The sequence below is a fragment of the Rhipicephalus microplus genome, chromosome 9 (genome assembly GCF_043290135.1).
Source record: "Rhipicephalus microplus isolate Deutch F79 chromosome 9, USDA_Rmic, whole genome shotgun sequence".
In the NCBI taxonomy this organism is placed as follows: Eukaryota; Metazoa; Arthropoda; class Arachnida; order Ixodida; family Ixodidae; genus Rhipicephalus; species Rhipicephalus microplus.
This window is the reverse complement of record NC_134708.1, coordinates 26,203,309-26,222,367: the sequence shown is the minus strand read 5'-3', so window position 1 is coordinate 26,222,367 and position 19,059 is coordinate 26,203,309. Positions and strand designations below refer to the sequence as shown.

General features: G+C 43.0%; 1 protein-coding gene across 1 annotated transcript in view; it reads left to right on the top strand.

The window, feature by feature from the left end:
* Positions 1-1,354: 1,354 nt before the first annotated feature.
* mfr (ferlin family C2 domain-containing myoferlin misfire) overlaps positions 1,355-19,059 on the top strand; it is a 340,374-nt gene continuing 322,669 nt past the window's right edge. Inside the window, exon 1 of the mRNA XM_075873366.1 lies at positions 1,355-1,583. Coding sequence (XP_075729481.1) covers positions 1,505-1,583 — 79 coding nt within the window. The 5' untranslated portion in view covers positions 1,355-1,504. The remainder of the gene's footprint in view (positions 1,584-19,059) is intronic.

Genomic DNA, 19,059 nt, shown 5'->3' with positions numbered 1-19,059 from the left:
TGTTAAAGGTGTTCTGACGAAGGTATTCGGTTGGCGTAAAAGCCAAATATAGTGCTGATAACAATTGCAAAGCTAAACAAAGACACTCTACTTGCGTACAGGTTCTAATGTGCAGGCGAGGAACCAGAAAGCTTAAAACAAAGTAAACTTATAACAGCAAGAGCAATTTTCAACGACCAAGGAAACACCAGCCACGGGATTTTAAGCTTAGGAAACCCCACAAACAAAATATCTTGCCCACTGCCGATCTAGCAAAAGAAATATAAATAATGAAAAAAATGTACCTTGAAAGTCCGTGGATTGTTCGCAAGAAGTGTTTTTACGTGCGCGTGTTAACATTCACGGCAGGTCTCAAGATTGTGAAGGTTTTGAAACGGACTCAAGGCATGTACGGGGCCACCTGAAGATTGCTGTAGAGAAACCATTATCATTGCCTATAGAATTCGAAGAAAGCACACACATGCTGAACGAGAGAAAGTGATTGCTTATAGGCAAGTATGTTAGCAGAAGAGAGAGAGAGAGAGTGAAAGAGAAGAAAAGGGCGATGCAGTACAAACGCGTCTCCAAGCATGGGCGCCGCTCGCCACTTTCCGTGAGTACGCGAAAAGGCCATACAAAGACTGGGCGATTATCTAACCCGTTAGTTTCGGGTGCCAACTCACGTACCGTGCAGTGCCTTTTCCGGTCATCAGCGCCGCGGGGGCGCACCCTACAAACGCGCGTGCCGCGCCCTCTATGGTAGCGAAAGCGCTGTTTGTCGATGAGCTTATGTTTGCTCATTGCTGAGGGCAAACGCGCCACTTTGCTGTGTTCCTTTACGCGCCTGTGTTCCCCGGTAATGCAAGCGTCCAGAACTGGTTTTTCGTCTGCTACGCCACGATCGTCTGGTTTTTAATTTTTTTGCTCTTTCTTTTTTTGTTGTTTTAGCCACTCCGCCCCTCTATATTTTTCACGCATACCTGAAAGGTGTTCGTAGCGGAGAGGTAAGGGAAGCGGCGTGCTCTAAATGTAAGCGAGAACGACGAGAAAAAAATTCTAAGCGTCATAAAGGGAAGTGCAGGGCACCGGCACGCGTGCCCCGGGCGGACGCAATTAAACAAAAGCAGACGAAATCAAGCAGCACCTGGGAAGCAGACGCTCCTCGCGCGTCGCCATGGGAACGCCGGTTGACGTCACTCCAGAGGGAGCGATCCTATTGGTCGGCTCGCGCAGCGCGCCACGGTCGCAAACGAGAAGAAATGAGGAGCTGGGCAGACGAAAAGCTTGCGCGGGACAGGAAGGGTATCGTCCAGCCCTTGTTTGTGCTCCAGAAGGCGTGCGGCGATTCTGAGGAAACGGAAAACGGAAAAAATTTGCCTGCTGTGAGTGTGTGTATTGTACTGCGGTTGCTCGAAACAGCTAGTCGACGAATCGTTGTGCTCGTAACATGATCGCGGACGGTTAGCGCTACAGTTTTCGGAAAACAAAAACAAAACAGCGGGAGTTTTGGTGAAACAACAAGACCATGGCTTTAAAGTTGCACCTGCATTCCGTGAGCGGCTTCAAAGGCCGCGGTGATCGTCTTGCCAAGGCGACATTCCGTGGTAAGCAACCAAACTTTGTACTTCTTTAACAACTTGCATCTCATATAAGCTTAGCAGACGAAGTCTGCATTTCTTCTTGTCATTGGAATTCACGAAGCTATGCGACACATCGCGTGCATGGGAATTTGGCGCGTTGAAGGCACACGCGCACAGGTGGATTGGAATTTGAAGGCTCTGCGCGGCACGCGGCGTTGCGAAACGATCGCGCTGGTTCTTGTTTGAAGTTTCTGTTGATTCTGAAACTCCAAAAGATGCAAAGAGCGAGAGAAGATTTAAGATTGCGAACACCGGTGAATTCGTGACGCAGTCGAAGAATTCAACGACTCTTTCTTTGAAGGCGGCAGCTTCTCGCATACCAGTTCGGTTTTGCTCTGACGTTGTCTTGGTTCAAGCAAAGACCTATTACCATGGACGTAATCTGTGGTTATGAAGTTTTGAGGAATCTTGCGGGAATCGCATTCCACCGTACTGCTGTAAAAGCGGAAAGCATTTGAAACTTTGGAGCATTTTAGATTTCACTAATGAATAGGCGAAACAGCCATATGCTCGCTTCCCTGCCACTTGACGCGACGAAACATTGCATAATTTTGTGTTGCATGTGAATGCACAAATTGGATCTCGTCATTCGCTGGACGTGATGAGAACTCACGCGCAACCATTGATTTCGTAAATGGACATATTGCGATAATATTTTAATATTTCATTGATATATCTAACTTCGTGATGCAATCTATTACGTAAAAGAAATCGAGTAGCCAGGGTCATATCTATGCACTGATTTCTCGTTAAGCGCATTTAATAATAAAAAATCCTAGCAACGTGTTCTTAGCACGACTAAAGGCATCGTGTGCAAGGTTAATAATATTCATTTGCATTTCATGATTAGGACATCGTCATTGATCTCATATTTACGCAATTTATATTAAAGTTCATCATAACACATGTATGGCTACATTAACGAAAGATATTGAACTGTAAGCGCAGTTGATGCTTCTTTCCATCTATGGCGGCCGAGATATGTCATGAATAACCAAACATTGATATACCTGTGGAGGTCTTGGCTTTTCATACTACGCTATTACTAATTATTTGCAAAAGCATCTTCATTATGTTCGTTTATTTACTGATTAGATGACTTTAACAAGGAAAAAATATCAAATAATAATATTTAATCGATGATGTTAGAAGAATAGGCAGTGAAAAATCGCTTTTTTCGGCAACATTTTAGGTAAAGCCACATTTCGAGTACACTAATGTATGCTGGACACTCTCTCACGCATATCATGCTTTTAATTATTAGAGTGTTAGAAAAGGATGCGCTAAAGTACAGCTATTGATTACGTATATTATTCATTTACTAAGATACATGAGGCGAGGTGCGCGCCATCAAGCCATCAACCTTCCCAATTTAACTAGTTGTTCTGTGTCAATATATTCTAAAACATGTACTGCACAGTTTTGAAAAAGCAGGCTTTTATGACGCAAGAAAGGAACGTACTTAAGAATATCCACAAAGAACGACACATCAGACGTCTCGTCAAACTGTGCAGATCGGTCCCTTGTTCTTTCATTAAGTATTAATTTTACTTATGGTGTACGGCACTGTTTTCAATTAGCATTTGCTTAACGTTGGTATTTACTTTTGCAATATTGCTTTCGTAAATATCGCAAAAGACTTCACTTTTCACATATTTATCTTTGATAGCCTGCCTCTAGAAAAACTTCAGTAGTCCTCATTAAAAAGTCACCTTTTCTTCTTATTCTATGGTACGCTAAATACGAATATTTCAGGAGGTTATCAACAAGTTATAACAAAAAAAAACAACTACAAGGAAATCAGTTGCTAGGCAAGACATATCATCACAGCACATATTACATCCCAGAAGACCGTTGTTTTTTCATGATGTGCTAAATTGCCTTACGGTATAGCGAATATTTTAGAACAGGACTAACGCTTGCATTCAGGATTCTCTTTATGTCTACATACCGTACCACTTTTCATCGCAGATGTCCCAAATACCGTGCCATGTTTACTGCCAGACAAATGTTTCTCACTGTTGATCACAAACTTTTTTCTACATCTCTCTTTAATAGTGCGCGTTAAAGAACACCAGATGGTTGAAATTTCTGGTGCACTCCACCACGCCGTCTGTCATACTCATATCTTGGTTATGGGACGTAAAAACCCACATATAATAATTAATATTATGGCTCTTTGCAATGATTGCTAAAAGTAAGAAAATATTGTAAAACGTCTAATATTTTGGTGTATGCAAGTAATTTATTAGTAGTTGAGATGAAATGAATGCAGATATGCATAGCGTATCTCCAAGCATTACAGCACACCTCTTAAAACACGACTGTTTCTCAGTCAGTACCAATTTGTATTATGATCATATATTTAAATTAGATAGTTATAGTTTGTACCAAGAGTATCAATAGCTGTAATTATAGCACAACCCTTTCTAACACACTAATAAGGAAAAGTAGAATACACGCACAAGAGTGTCCTGCATACATTAGTGTACTCGAAATGAGGCTTTACCTACAATATTGGTGAGAAAAAATAATGTTTCGGCTTTTCTTAGAACAACGCTACTATTGCGCTACTAAAGAAGCCGTAAATAAACTTGGTAAAGTATTTCCGGGAACACCATTGTTTATGACAGTGTATCAAAATGTGTTTTGCCGTTGTTTGCGAATAGCATACAGGTGCGTTCGCATTCTCCACTCCAGAATTTTTAGTTTGAATTGTCCATATGCCATCTTGCTTGTCGTTATGCCTTCTTGACGAAAGGCCGTGGATGCGGGGTCGGAAACATATGCCGTAATAATGAAAGGACTGTCATCTCTCTTTTTCTCATTTTTACTATTTGTAAGGAAACAAAGTTAAACAGTTTCAGCTAAGGCACAAAATACCTCATCACATCAAGTAGCATATCACATAAAAAAGCTCTCGTTCTTATACGCACAGATTTAGTGAAACGTAATGACATTTATTAGCGGAAGGTAAGCGTTCACTCAGAGAGCAGCAACACTCCCATCTCTAAAAACTTATTGTGCGCGCACACACACACACACACACACACACACACACACACACACACACACACACACACACACACACACACACACACACACACACACACACACACACACACACACACACACACACACACACACACACACACACACACACACACACACACACACACACACACACACACACACACACACACACACACATTATTCCTTCTACTAGGGCTTTGTGCCTGTAAAGCGTGCACTGCCTCGCTAGCACCATTTGTGTAGGGAAGCAAACTTTTTTAAGCATCAGCTTTTGTCTATTAGCATATTTTAATGACGCTTTCCTGTTCCAGCCACACTGCATAACAAAACACAATATGTGCAGCTTAGCAAATATAAATACTACTGTATTTTTAAACATAGTGCCAGCGCTGGTCGGCAATGACTGATGCTAGCTATTGCGTTACGGAGGTCGCACGAGTGGCGCCGCTAAACAGGACGAGGCCTATAGGCAATTGATGAGGACGTGTTTGAGGATTGAAATTGGGACCTGCTTCCCGTAGCTATATTTTTTGTGTATATGATTGCTTGACTTCTAAAATAACTTGTAAAAAACATTAACTGTTATACTTCGTTTGTTTCCGCGATGAAACAATGTGACGTTCAGAAGATAATGACGCTGTTCAAGTATACCCCTTTTCACGTGAGATGAGAATTTTCGAAGGTCTCAGATATGAAAAAAAACTCGTAAAACTTCATTTCAATGAGAAAAACTTCTAAGAGGCGCCATACTAACAGTATTAGTTTTAAAACATTAGGAATATAACACAGGAGCACAAATGTCAGTCTCATATGATTTGAGAGAGAAAGAGAAAGCGATGTATATATATATATATATATATATATATATATATATATATATATATATATATATATATATATATATATATATATATATATATATATATATATATATATATATATATATATATATATATATATATATATATATATAAGTAATATCTTGGTTCTTTGCAATGTTGTAGAAACCAATTCTCACCGCTCGCGCCCGAGCTGTCGCTATGAAAATAGTGGCGATTGACTTGCTGGTCGCTTGAGGATGAATCAGTAACGCTGGAGAAGTTCTATGAGGCTGAGGAAAACTTATATTTACAGACTGTACAAATTTTACAAAGTTATGGTTGGTTCACACCAGTGACTAGCAGCGGTCGTGCGACCATTTGCGACTGGTCGCAAACAGTCGCGAACGGTTGCAAAGCGACTGTTTTGGCTAATCACTTCCTAACCAATTTTTCAGTCGCGCGAATGCAGTCGCAAAGCTGCTGGTATCAATCAGCGATGCCCAGAAGTGACACCGGGATTTCTTTCAATGCAAGCTCATTTCTCGTTTTTGTTTTTTTTTTCATTGCGCTGGCCTCCGGCCGCCAGATACAAACAGGTGCGTTCCTCTGGGTGCGTGGCATCATGACCATCATGGAGTACTTGGCTTGGAAATGGCGGGGCGCAGCAGCTCGAGCCAAGTGTGAATTTAACGTGCCAGCATAGGCAAAAGGCTAAACACCGTCAAATTAAATAGAAAATGGATTGTGCAATATCTTTCCCTCGTATTGAGAATCGTTTTTTTTTTGTCTTGAACTTGACTTGTCACCGCCTTCAATGCAGCGCGTTTGGAACGTGCTTGTGCCGAGACGCGTTCATGCTGCATTGGAGGCAGTGGCAAGTCAAGATGAATTCAAGGACCATTTCTGAATACGAGCCACTCTCAGAAATACTCCTCGTCGTCTCAGCGCAGCTTGGGAGGTAGGCTGCTTGCATGGCCAGCCAACCCTCGCCAGTGAAGGGATGGTCACACCCACAACCGGCTTTTTTTTAGGCTTCTGTGCTGCCAGCGCTGGTACCATAGCGTAGCGTATCAGCACCATGACAATATCTTGTTCTTCGTTTGAGTCGAACTCCTTCACATGTTGGGAAGGCCCAGCAGCGTCAAGGAGTTCGATGTGCGAAAACGGACGAAAACAATAAATGCGGTGCACTCGGTTCTCTCTGCTCACTCAGCTGGCGGCGATCAGCTGATCGGCGCCGGTCTCAAGAGTTTTTATACAATACTGCAGACCAATTTAATGGTCCAAGCAGGACGGGCAGAAAAAAAGAATGTTCACGCACATACAATGCAATGCAAAAAAAAAACAATGAAGCAACAAAACGCAGAATTCACTTAGAACTACAAAATAAACAAGCCATGGTGAAACCGACTTTTCGCACAAACATAGCAGGGTTTCCAATCCTTATAAAAGTAGAAAATCACGCACAACTTCAAGAAACATTGCTAAAAACCCAATCGTCAGTAATTAAAAGTTTCTAAAATGATCGTGTAGGGCTGTCATAAAATTTCCACTAAAAATTCTTTCTGGCAATTTATTCCAGTCATCTACCGTGCGTGGAAAATATGAAAACTTAAAGGTATTTGTTCGGGCAAAGAATTGGGATAAACTGTGGCTATATGTGTGTCGTGTTTTCCTCGTGGTGGACGGACTAATGAATGGAGTGGGTGATAATCCAGTCTTACACCTAATTAGGGATTCCATAAAAGCTAAGCGGGCAATTTGGCGTCTAATGTGTAGTGGTTGGATTTTATTGAGTGTCATGATACCTGACGGAGTCACTTCTTTTATATTTATTATAAATAAAACGAACAGCCCCCCTCTGCACCTTCTCCAATTCGTTAATGTTTTTGTTCGTGTACGGGTCCCAAACAACTGCTGCATACTCCAGTTTAGGCCTAATTATGGAATTATACGCTAAAAGCTTAACGTTACTAGGTGTGCCTCGAAATTTATGCCGTAAAAGACCAAGTTTTTTTAGCGCTGAAGAAGTTACCTGCTGAACGTGGTCGTTCCAATCTAATCTGGAGTTCAATACGATACCTAGGTATTTAAACTTACTAACCTCCTCGATTAAGGTGTTTTTAATTTTGTACCGGAAAGTTATGGGGTTTCGTTTCCTGGTTATACGTAAAAGAACTGTTTTTGTAGTGCTAATTTTCATGCCCCATTTGTCGCACCAAGATGATATGTCACATAAAGCCCTATCTAGCCGATGTTGATCAGAAGCAGACTGCACTTCAGTATAAATCATGATATCATCCGCGAACATTCTAATATTCACAGTATCACCAACCACAGACACTAAATCATTAACATACAACAAAAAAAGCAGGGGCCCCAGCGCACTTCCCTGGGTTCTCGTTGATAACGAGATTCGGACATGACGCTTCGAGCTTGCGACTTCCGGTCGCTCGCATGCAGCCTCTGCCGGTGTGAACATCAGTCACTTTTTGGTCGCCAGTCGCAAATTGTCACGTGACCGCTGCTAGTCGCCGGTGTGCACCAACCTATACAGACATCATAGATAAAAAAATAAAAAAAAACACTTTGGAAATGAACCGTCTTTTGTAGGGCGACCGTACGGGATTCGGCAGAGCCGATGGTGCCTAACATCGCAAGCCTGGTTCAGAACGCTTGGCGGAACCCCTGGGCCTCTTCTTATTTCCTCGGTGCTCCGCCCTTACACAACTCTCGGCGAATCGCCGCCTGTTTCTCTTTTGATGGGACAGTAGGTTTCGTCAATCGAAACCCCGCCACAAGGACACAAGCTACTTTCGTGCGCGTGCGGCGTCATGCCCTCTCCCCAAATAACACAACAACCAAAATGTGAATAAAACAAAACTAGAAAAAGTCATAGAGGCATGGGCAAGCTCCGCGGCGCACAATTATCTAGACAGAGCGACACGTACTGGAGACTGCGGCCATAGGACGGCTTCAGTGTAACACGTCAACTTCTTGACGACGGGGGAAATAATCCGCCTGGTTCCATTGCGCTGTAAGGGGATGACCGCCCGGGGTTGCACTTACGAGCTCATTTGCAAGGATTACCGCGGGACCAGTCGAATACATGCAACTGCGACAATACGCAACAAATAACCGACGGGGCGCCGGGCTGCTGCAACACAGCCACGCTTTCACATGTCGTCAGCCCACCCGCTTCCGAAATCTACCGGAGCTGAGTGAGACCGGGACGAAAAGTTGTCGGTTGCCTCAGTGTTTCGCAACATGCGCTGCCTTAAAATGGCGTGTGTATAGTGCACTGTCCCACATTTGCCACGCAGCGGTCTTTGCTGGTTGGGGAATATAAATTCCTAGGACTTAAGTGCCCGACCCTAGACGACTACCTCTTTCCGAGTGGTAGTGCTTCCCTATGCGACCAGGCCCACCGAGTTCTCCTTACATTTATGAACCAAACGGACCTGGCCACCGGTTTATAGACGCTCTTTCATTATTAGTATTTATTTATTTATGTTTTTTACTCATACTCGTCGTAGTATGTCTTTTTTTCTTTCCTCATCTTCTTTCCTCTTTGTTTCCTCTGTCTCTTCCCTACTCCCGAAAGAGTGAGCAGGCTTTGTGCCCCACCAGGTGGCAGTTGCCAGCTTGCTCTCTCCCTCTTTCCTCGGTGTCCTTGTGTATCTGTATATGCAAATCAAATAAATATAAATAAATAGCATAGCATGCGGCTGGGCCGCGGCTCAACCAATGTGAGGAGTCAATGCGCTGCGCCGGATCTTTAAAGAGGCCCATTAAAAGCGCCGTGAGGCAATTAGAGGGCCGTCACAATGACGTTTCTGATCCCACCCCTTTTATTGCCCTCGTGGGGGTCGGTTTCTTTTCCTCAGTTAACAGCAACTCGAAACACTCGGCAGTCTCCGGCACTATTGTCTGCGTTCACGGCGAATTCGGTCGGACAAGCTTCGACCGAGTGCAACTAAAGCAATTATGCCTGCCAATGGCTGACATGCCCCACCAAACTGCCGCGCAACCAATTCTTGTCGCGGTCCTAATATATATATATATATATATATATATATATATATATATATATATATATATATATATATATATATATATATATATATATATATATATATATATATATATATATATATATATTGCATTGCTGAGTAACTCAGGGGACGAATTGCAACTCATGATTACGGAGTTAGACAAGGAGAGCAGAAAGGTGGGTCTTAAAATTATTCTGTAGAAAACGAAAGTAATGTACGACAACCTCAAAAAAGAGCAGCGCTTCGAGATAGGTAATAGTGTACTTCAAGTTGTAAAAGGCTATGTCTACTTAGGGCAGGTAATCACTGCGGAGCGAAACCACGAGATTAAAGTAACTAGAAGAATAAATATGGGGTGCAGCACATTTCGCAAGCACTTTCAAATTATGACAGGTAGATTTCCACTATCCCTCAAAAGGAAGGTATATAACAGCTGTATCTTGCTGGTACTTAGCTACGAAGAAGAAACATGGAGACTTACAAAGAGGGTTCAGCTTAATTTGAGGACGACGCAGCGAGCGATGGAAAGGAAAATGGCAGGTGTAACCTTAAGAGACAAGAAGAGAGCAGAGTGGATTAGGGAACAAACGGGGCTTAAGGATATCATAGTTGAAATCAAGAAGAGAAAATGGAGATGGGCCGGACATGTAGCGCGTAGACAGGATAACCGCTGGTCATTAAGGGTAAGAGACTGGATTTCCAGAGAATGCAAGTGGGTTAGGGGGAGACAGAAGGTTAGGTGGGCAGATGAGATTAAGAGGTTTGCGGGTATGAATCGGCAGCAGCAAGCACAGGACAGGGTTAACTTGCGGAACATGGGAGAGGCCTTTGTCCTGCAGTGGATGTAGTCAGGCTGATGATATATATATATATATATATATATATATATATATATATATATATATATATATATATATATATATATATATATATATATATATATATATATATATAATCTGTGATTTGTTGAGAGAACGTTGAAGTCCATCTGTTGCTTCCGTTTCACTATCTCTTTCGGCCGTATTCCTCAAGGTGAGCTACACTGTTGCGGCTAAGTTGTGACGCGCTGCTAAAATATATACAATGGTCCGCAATAACTCAACCAGGGTTGTGCAGAACGTTTCAGCCTTCTCAAAATAAGGCTGGCTTGAAACACATTGTGGCACTCTTGTGTCTGAGGACGAGCCAAATGGATGGATGCTTCCTGATTGTTGGCACTGTGCCTCTTTTTTGTACCACAATGCAGCGTATCGTGAAGGCACAGTAATAAGCCTGTTCTGTTTTTCTGTTTTTGTTCATGTCTTTTTTGTTTCAATCTTCATAAGAGAAAGAAATGAAGAAAGAGATAAATATCAAAAAAAAGATAACAGAAAGAGACGAAAAAAAAACAAGACAAGAAATAATATATTGAAATGAATAAATTGAAAAAAAAGTAACGCAAAAAGAAAAATGAAGAAAGAAAGAATAGATGAAAGTAAGGAAGGAAGGAAGAAAGAAAAAAGCAAAGAAAGGAAGAAATCAAAAAAATAAAAAATCAGGCTATGGGGAGGCCCAAATGGGTTCAGTCGCTAAAGCAGGAGCCCCGAAATCCAGTCGGTAGAGAAAGTGACCCGTAAAGGGCACTGGCAGTAAAACAGAGCTCAGTCCAAAAAGAACAGAAGGAGGGTCAAGGGAGAAGAGCGTATGACTAAGTTATTCAAGGGGCCGATAAATGCCAGAGGCTCAGTTTTGGGTACCAAAAAGAAAAACCAGCTTGTTAATTCATAATGTCTGGCGTAGGTGAGATAAAGAAGAGACGAGCTGACAGTATATACTAGAAGTCGCTAATTCGCCTCAATAAGCGGGCTACAGTCAGGAAGAGTAGACACTCGTACGTAGAGGGATAGCGAATAATAATAATAATAATAATAATAATAATAATAATAATAATAATAATAATAATAATAATAATAATAATAATAATAATAATAATAATAATAATAATAATAATATACGGGGTTTTACGTGCAAAAGTTTTGACCATCTGGGGTACTTTAACCTGCCCTGATAACGCCCACTGCTCGGGCATTCACCTTGTTTCCGCTTGAACGAATACTATAGAGACAAGGACGGGGATGGGAAAGGAAAGACAGACTATGTCCCACATCGAAATGCAACTGCCATGACCAGCGTCGAATCCACGACTCTTCATGTCTGAAGCGGAGCCCCGTAACTTCTAAATCGACCACAAAGAACGAGGCCCAGTGAAGAACATTGGAGCGGGAGGGACGCGGACTTAACAAAATGCCAGCCAACATTGCGCTTTCAAAAGCCTTTCCCATATATAGTGTACGGGTAATTTGTGGAGAGTGTTCGTAGTCAGGAATTGAGAAAAAATATCGATACTTGTCTCCAATGAATAAACTGTAGATGCGAAATGCTGAAGTGTAGTGTTACTGTTTCACGGTTAACTTTAAAACCATGGGGGCCACATTGTGTGTCTCGTGAAAAGAGAGCAAAACAAACTGCTTGAGACAAGTTACATCTGTGTAGCTTATGAGCGTACTTATTGCGGAAACAAACGAAAAAGAAATGTAGGATGAAAACAGTCACGTGCAGGCTGAACCACCAGCACGTATTTGAAAACCTTGTTGTGCAGATACAGCATAATAAGGCATTTATGCAGACACACAGGTACAAGGTATAGGCTCAAGCAGTTGATGCTCGTGCTGCTGTTTCTTCACGAGAGGACATGCAGAACGATCACCTGCCGTATGGGCCCAATATTAATCATGATCATCATCATTATCATCCTCCTGCTCCTCCTCCTCATCCTCATCCCCACCACACCACCACTACCATCATCATCATCATGATCATAATGATCATGATCATCATCATCATCATCACCACCACCACCATTACCATTACCATAATCATCATCATCATCCTAAGTACTCCCGCTGGTGCTAAAGGGCGTTCCACTTGTTTTTTTTTTCTAATCAGCCTGTCTCATGTTTGATGCAGCCTTGTTGGCACGACAAACTTCTTGATCTCTTCATAAAGGCTGCAACCAAAAACTCCGCACCGTCTCCTGCTTAACGAATGCTCTGTAGCCGCATAGTTACAAAAAAGCGGAACCGTGTGTACAGACAACAGCAAACTAACAGGGTGCCGATCGAATACAGTGAGCAATAATTCATTCGTTGAAACTCAATCCCATACAGAGACCCTGTAATTAAAGAAACGCGTCTTCAATTCATCCGCTCTAACTCGATGCCGTCGAAAACAAGCCACCCGGAACAATCACACTAGTAGAGACTGAGCGTAAGCTGTTCGCTTTAGTAGTCGGCCTGCCGCTGGCAGTCAATATGTTATTGACGCAAGGACATTGCTCGCCATTTTAGCTCTAGAAGCCGTATTGTTCCTCTACCTTGTGCTTGAGAATGCCCGCATGGCGCAACAATTTCAAAACGTGACAAGGCGCTACTACACAACTGTCCCCTCTCCCCTCCCTCTTTTTTTTTTAAACGACAATAGTTCGGGACTATAGGCGATAAAGACACTGCACCAAACAAACGAGAACGATAGAGTAGATGCGTGTTCGCGCTAGTTTTTGCCCTGTTGTTTATGTCTCACTTGTACATTATTGCTCTTGCTCAGTACCGTTCTTTTCTGTTCTATTCTTGTGAAGAGCACCTGCGCTACTTCCTCACTCTATGTTGCTGAAGAAATAAATAAATAGATAGATAGATAGATAGATAGATAGATAGATAGATAGATAGATAGATAGATAGATAGATAGATAGATAGATAGAAAATGAGGTGCAGAGGAAGACGGAAACATGATGAGGCGAAGAAATCATGAACATGGGAAGTCGCTGGATCGCTGGATCAACGTTTCGGCCAGCAGACATGTTTTGCTCAAGGCTGAACAGCATTTGCAGCCATAAAGAACACAATTTTCATCAGTACATCCGTGGGCGTCACACAGCCAGTTTTCTTTCGTCAGAGGAGATATACAGGGGACTTTCCTTCTATCTTGTCAGACCACAATTCGATGCATCGATCTTGTTTTGAGATGAGCATGTGAAGCGGCTACACGCCATAACTCGCTCTTCAAGGGGACATATACGGACGACTATATAATGCTTAGAATTTTTTTTAAGCTTGTTAATTGTGAACCAAACACAGAGGCGCAGCACCTTTAGCACAGCTGGGCTCGAAACACCAGTTCGCATGCAAATACATGTCTGCCGGATTCCCTGCATATAAGGCAAATGTTGAGCGCTTTTATTCGTTCACGCTGTCAACACACCAGTAATGGATAGAAAAGGAATCGAATCGACCATTCCGTAACTTTACTCTCTTGAGATTTCTTAGTGTGGTACTTTAAAATGGCAAGCTGCGATGGCACACTTGATACACAAGGTGCATGGACACAGAAACTGTACATATCCTGCCCCACCACCCTTCGCAATTGCGTGCATTGCCATGTTTTCAATTCCGCCTCTCTCACCACCATCTCTCGTCCACTTTTCAGGTCTATAGACTACGTACAGGCTTCTAACGTGCTGCATAGTAGTAGGCAGTGGAAATGTACGGGTCACAGTCCAAACTCTTAGATCGTCACTTTTTTTTCCCATAGAGGAGTTAAACCAATAGAGTTGTAGCTGTTGGAACAACAGAAAGCGTATTGCCACGTCCTTTCTTTTTTTTTATCGTTCATACACAACTTAGTCGCGAGAACTCCCGTACGGGAGACGCCGACAACAAAATTCTTGTCGAATCTTTGCGCCTCAGTACTTTCAAACTTGCTCATTGCGTTTTCGACGCTTTCAAACTCAGATCACAGCCAACGTTGATCACAGCGGTATCCGGGGTTTGAGCCGTTCCGGAAGTTCCGTGCTTCGTGTACGACATTTTCGATCTCGATGGACAACTTCAAAGAAAAGCAAAGTGCGTGCGTGACTATGTGTGTGTGTGTGTGAGAGAGAGAAAGAAAGATAGAGAGAAAGAGAAGGAATAAGGGAATAGAAAAAGCGATCATGCGCCCCAGCCGACTTCGTCTTCTTACTTCGTTTCCGACAGCTGTAGCACTCTTGTGATCATGGAGGTACCTGTAAATTCGTCACAGCGTCATACATCAGCGTAAAGCCGTTGCTTTCCGGAGCAGGCCAAGTGTTTGAAACTCAAACTGCCGCGTTTGCATTAACAGATAAGACCATGAAATTAGTTTTCGAAGAGGCGCGAAGTGCCTGTGAGCGATAGGACTAGCGATGCGCCTAGCGACAGAATATCGTGCCCCGAGAACGTCGTTTCATTTGATGTAAAATGACATTGATTCGTGTGGCTCTTTCTGTATCGTGGCAAGTTTCTGTGTGCGCCACGAAATAATATTATCTGGGGTTCTACGTCCCGAAACCGCGGTATAATTATGAGAGACGCCGCAGTGAAGCGTTCCGGAAATTCAGACTGTCAGGTGTTCGATAACGTGCATTGACACAGCAAAGCACACCGTTCGGCCTCTATCGAAAGGTGACTGTCGGGGTCGGGATTGAAACGGGGACCTTCGGGTTATCAGCCGCGCATTACACCAACTGCTCTCTCAGCATACCATGCACCGTGCAAGGGGCAGTTGATTGAAATATCGCGCACTGACATAAAATATATACATTTTGAACAAATTATTGAACTAAAACTGACAGGCTGGCTGTCGAATATTTACAATCTTGAATAAACGAAAAAAGTTGAGTTAAATGGTAGATGTGAAGCATGCGCAAGTGTAAGGTGGTATGAAATGAGCGTAAACAAAAGTATAAATACAAGTAGAGAGACGATGGTGATTTGCTGAAGATATATAAAGCCGTGAAAGCGTCTTCAAAGTTATATTAGTAATTGGCAGTGATGACTGTGGTGTTTCGGTTCCGATTTCGTGGTTGCCAGATTCAGTTTCATGTGAAGTGTTTTCGTCGTCAGGGGGCGCTACCCTGTGTGTTTATGTGCGGCATTGTACAGAATAAACCAGTTCCTGCTTGGCTACCGGCTGCTGCGCATAACTTGTGTCGGCCGGCGCTTCAGCGTCGTGCCCTGTGTGATCCGTGTGATGTGTCCGCCGCACGATACAACACTTACCATTGTCTATCGGGAAAAGGTCAAGTATATGCCGGAAGTTAGTCAAGCGAAAACCAAAGTGGTCATCCACGCATGGTGATGATTGGAAGTTGGAACAGGATGTGAACTGTAAAAAAAAACGACGTAGAAAATGAAAGTGATATTCAAACTGAAATTACGTAACCGTTTGTCAGTTGACAGGTGTGTAGTGCCACAACGATAGTTAGGCATGGCCCAGAAGAGCACGTGATAAAAGTTGGTGGCCGGGCAACGTTAAGAAGAAAAAGAACAAAGTTGAAGATGACAGAAAAGAGATCTTTAAAAAATGGCAAAATGACCCGCGACATCCGTATTAATGAAAACTGTGTTAGCGAGGAGACATTACAACACCTCTGCGTTTCTCCTGGCTACAGTGCGCAGAGATTGTCGGTCGCAGTCACTCTAGCTAGCATAGACTACAGTGAGGTAGAAACCATATTTGAAAGTCATCGTGAACGAAGGCTCCAAGCACGTTGCCGAAATTCTTGAAGGCAGGTTTAGAGAAATGTTTTTAAACTAATAGCCATATTGTGGTTGCGAAGAGGATGGCCTTGCGTGTGCGCGTACTCCCCCCTCTCTCTCTCTCTTTTTCTCTCTATTTTTTATACGTTTACCTTTAAACTCCCCTCTCTAATTGTACCTAGTGTAGTGTAGCATACCATTTTTTGTAGACTGGTTAACGTCACTGCTTTTATATCTCTGTCCTGTTTCTTCCTGTCTACATTTAGAATTCGTGGCAACATCGCCACTAAACTTTGATATCACATTTTAGTTGCTCCCAACAACAAGCACACTTATGTTTATCTCTCTTTTGGACCTTCCTGTTTCCCTCCTCATGTGTAGGGTAGCGATCTGAACATAGCATAATTATCTCCCCTCGTTTCCTACATTCCTTATCTGTCTGTCTCTCCCCATGTGTAGGGTGGGAATCTGTACATGGCATCCTCCCCTTCTTTCCTACATTTCTTATTACTCTCTCTCTCTCTCTCCTGGGCAACGTATCAAATGTCATTCCTGAAATAGCGGGGCATTTCACGAAACAATGTGAGAGAACCACGCTTTTAGACCTCAAGGGAAATAGATGGTAGCATTTTTTTACTCTCTTCGCAACAGCTGACAATGCATTGCCTGTGGTGTTCTTATGGAGGCAACAACGTACAGTGTGCGTGCGTTAACGAAAACGGGCAGTACACGCGCGACCGCTTTTGATCGATGATGCAGCCACGTGAACCACAGCTGACCCACCCCTCGCAATCCCCAAAGTTTTCGGGAGAGAATAGATAACGTGCTTCGAATCGCAATTGGGAAGCCCGGTATATGGCGTGCATCGTATTGCTACTGTTTACCAGTTCAGCTGAAGAGTTGGGAGTCCTAAATTCGTCCCACTCATAGTTACCGACACGTGTCGACATAGTATCCGGTTGGCTGCCCTGCTCTAGGGCGGCGAAATATGAGTTGAAAAAAAAAAAACTCAAAAGGAGAAATAGAGATGGGTTAACACTTGCACAGGATGGAGAAAAGGAAGAACACCCACATAGCAAGGGCAATATATCTGGCCCAGCCAGACTTCGAGTGCCGGATACAGTTAAAGAAAGTATTTTAAAAAAGTAACTGTCCCTTATGCAGTTCCCCAAAACATTTTGAAAGCGTAGGCAATCATCATCATGTTCTTCTCGGTGGATTGTAATGACACCCTTCTCCCCTACTTCTCTTCCCTAAAGCTCCTCCACCCAACTTACTTTTTCTACAGCCTCCGAGATTAGTGGCATGGGAAGATGTTTGCACCATAAAGTTTTCTATATATACACTAGAGAGAACTCTGGTGCTAGTGTCTATGTGAGCTGCAACGCATGTTGCTTTAGCGAGCATAGGAATTATGGGTAACACCTGGATATTCGTACTTTACGTTCCGTTTGGCATTGCAAGGCCTGAAGCTCTCTTGTTACGAAACAACGATCAGTTACGCTTCACCACCATAATCTTTTAGGCTCACCAATTCGAAATGAGTCACGAATTCAGAACTGTTTGCTCTTTTATTCAAACGAAACCGAAACACTGCAATAAACGAAGTCACAAGTGCGACTAGAGGCCCGCACAAAGATTAGGCAAATATATGTACTACCCATCATTACCATCATCGCTGAACGATCGCAGCGCCAGACTCCCCTTACGTAATTTTAGGAAACTCTAGCTTCGTAACCTGTAGCCATTACTCCGATATTTCAGAACTTTGTCCGGACCTGCCACAATCGCAGTGATTTTAACCACATGCTCTGGAGATGCCCCTCTTTACAAGAAAACAAAATGAAGAATTTCCCGAAAATACTTTTCTTTTATTGCTCACGAGCACGGTTCTCATACAACAACTTAAGGCTGTCCGGAAGACCCACAATGCGGCAGTGAGGCTAGGCCTCCCCGTCCCTGCGTGAGACCGGCCCGCGATCCTACCCCTATAAGAGGAGGGCGGAATCCTTCAGCACCCGAATGAAGTTTTTCATCCATCCATCCATCTGTGGTCTGCACCTCACCTGGTTTTGAAGTGTCTCTGTGATCTGCCTAGCTTTCAACAAGCGATGACGTTCTTCAATGACGTCATAACTTGACGCAACGTTATGTGGCATGATAGTGTCGTCCTCATGATGCCGCACATTTTAGATGACCTGTGACGTTAAGGTTGACGTTCTCACGGGATGATAGCCTTTTGCCACCCTCGTGCTGACAGGGACGGCAACTATGGGCGTTTGATGAAGCAATCAAGGCTTTCGCCTTAATAATTTAGATGCGTAAACTTCTCTTGACAGAGGATTGGATGCAATACTTTTAAGCAGAATTCGCTTTTTTAAGGATGAAACTCCTTAGGGTCGTGCCATGTCCCCTGTCAGTCATCGCGACACGCTATGGAAATTCATATCGATATGAATATTCATATCAATACCAATATGACCCATATGGTTATCCATACGGATGTTCATATGAATATCCATATGAATATCCATACGGACATCTCAATACCATGCGCATTTTGATTGATAAACAACTTTGTACATACTGTAAATACGTGTTGTCACGTCTTTGCATAATTGAGTGGGCAATGTACAAGGTTATAGATTCCCCAGAACTTCACCCACTCATCATCATTCACTTCGTGAATATGCTGTGATTTTTTTTTAGGCACGCTTCGAGCTCTGAGGCGAAGCGCATTCCAGGAATCTCACGAGCCCAAGACAATGAGAATATTGAATCCGTTTCCTTTGGTTTAGCTGTTAGAACACCGCTACAAAATTGCGCATGCAGCTGCTCTTCAATTATGAGTAGAGAGAAGCGAAAGATAGCGGACCGGGAACTGAAGTACAATAACATGCTTACCTGCGCAAATGATTTTTCTTCTATCTGTGCCCG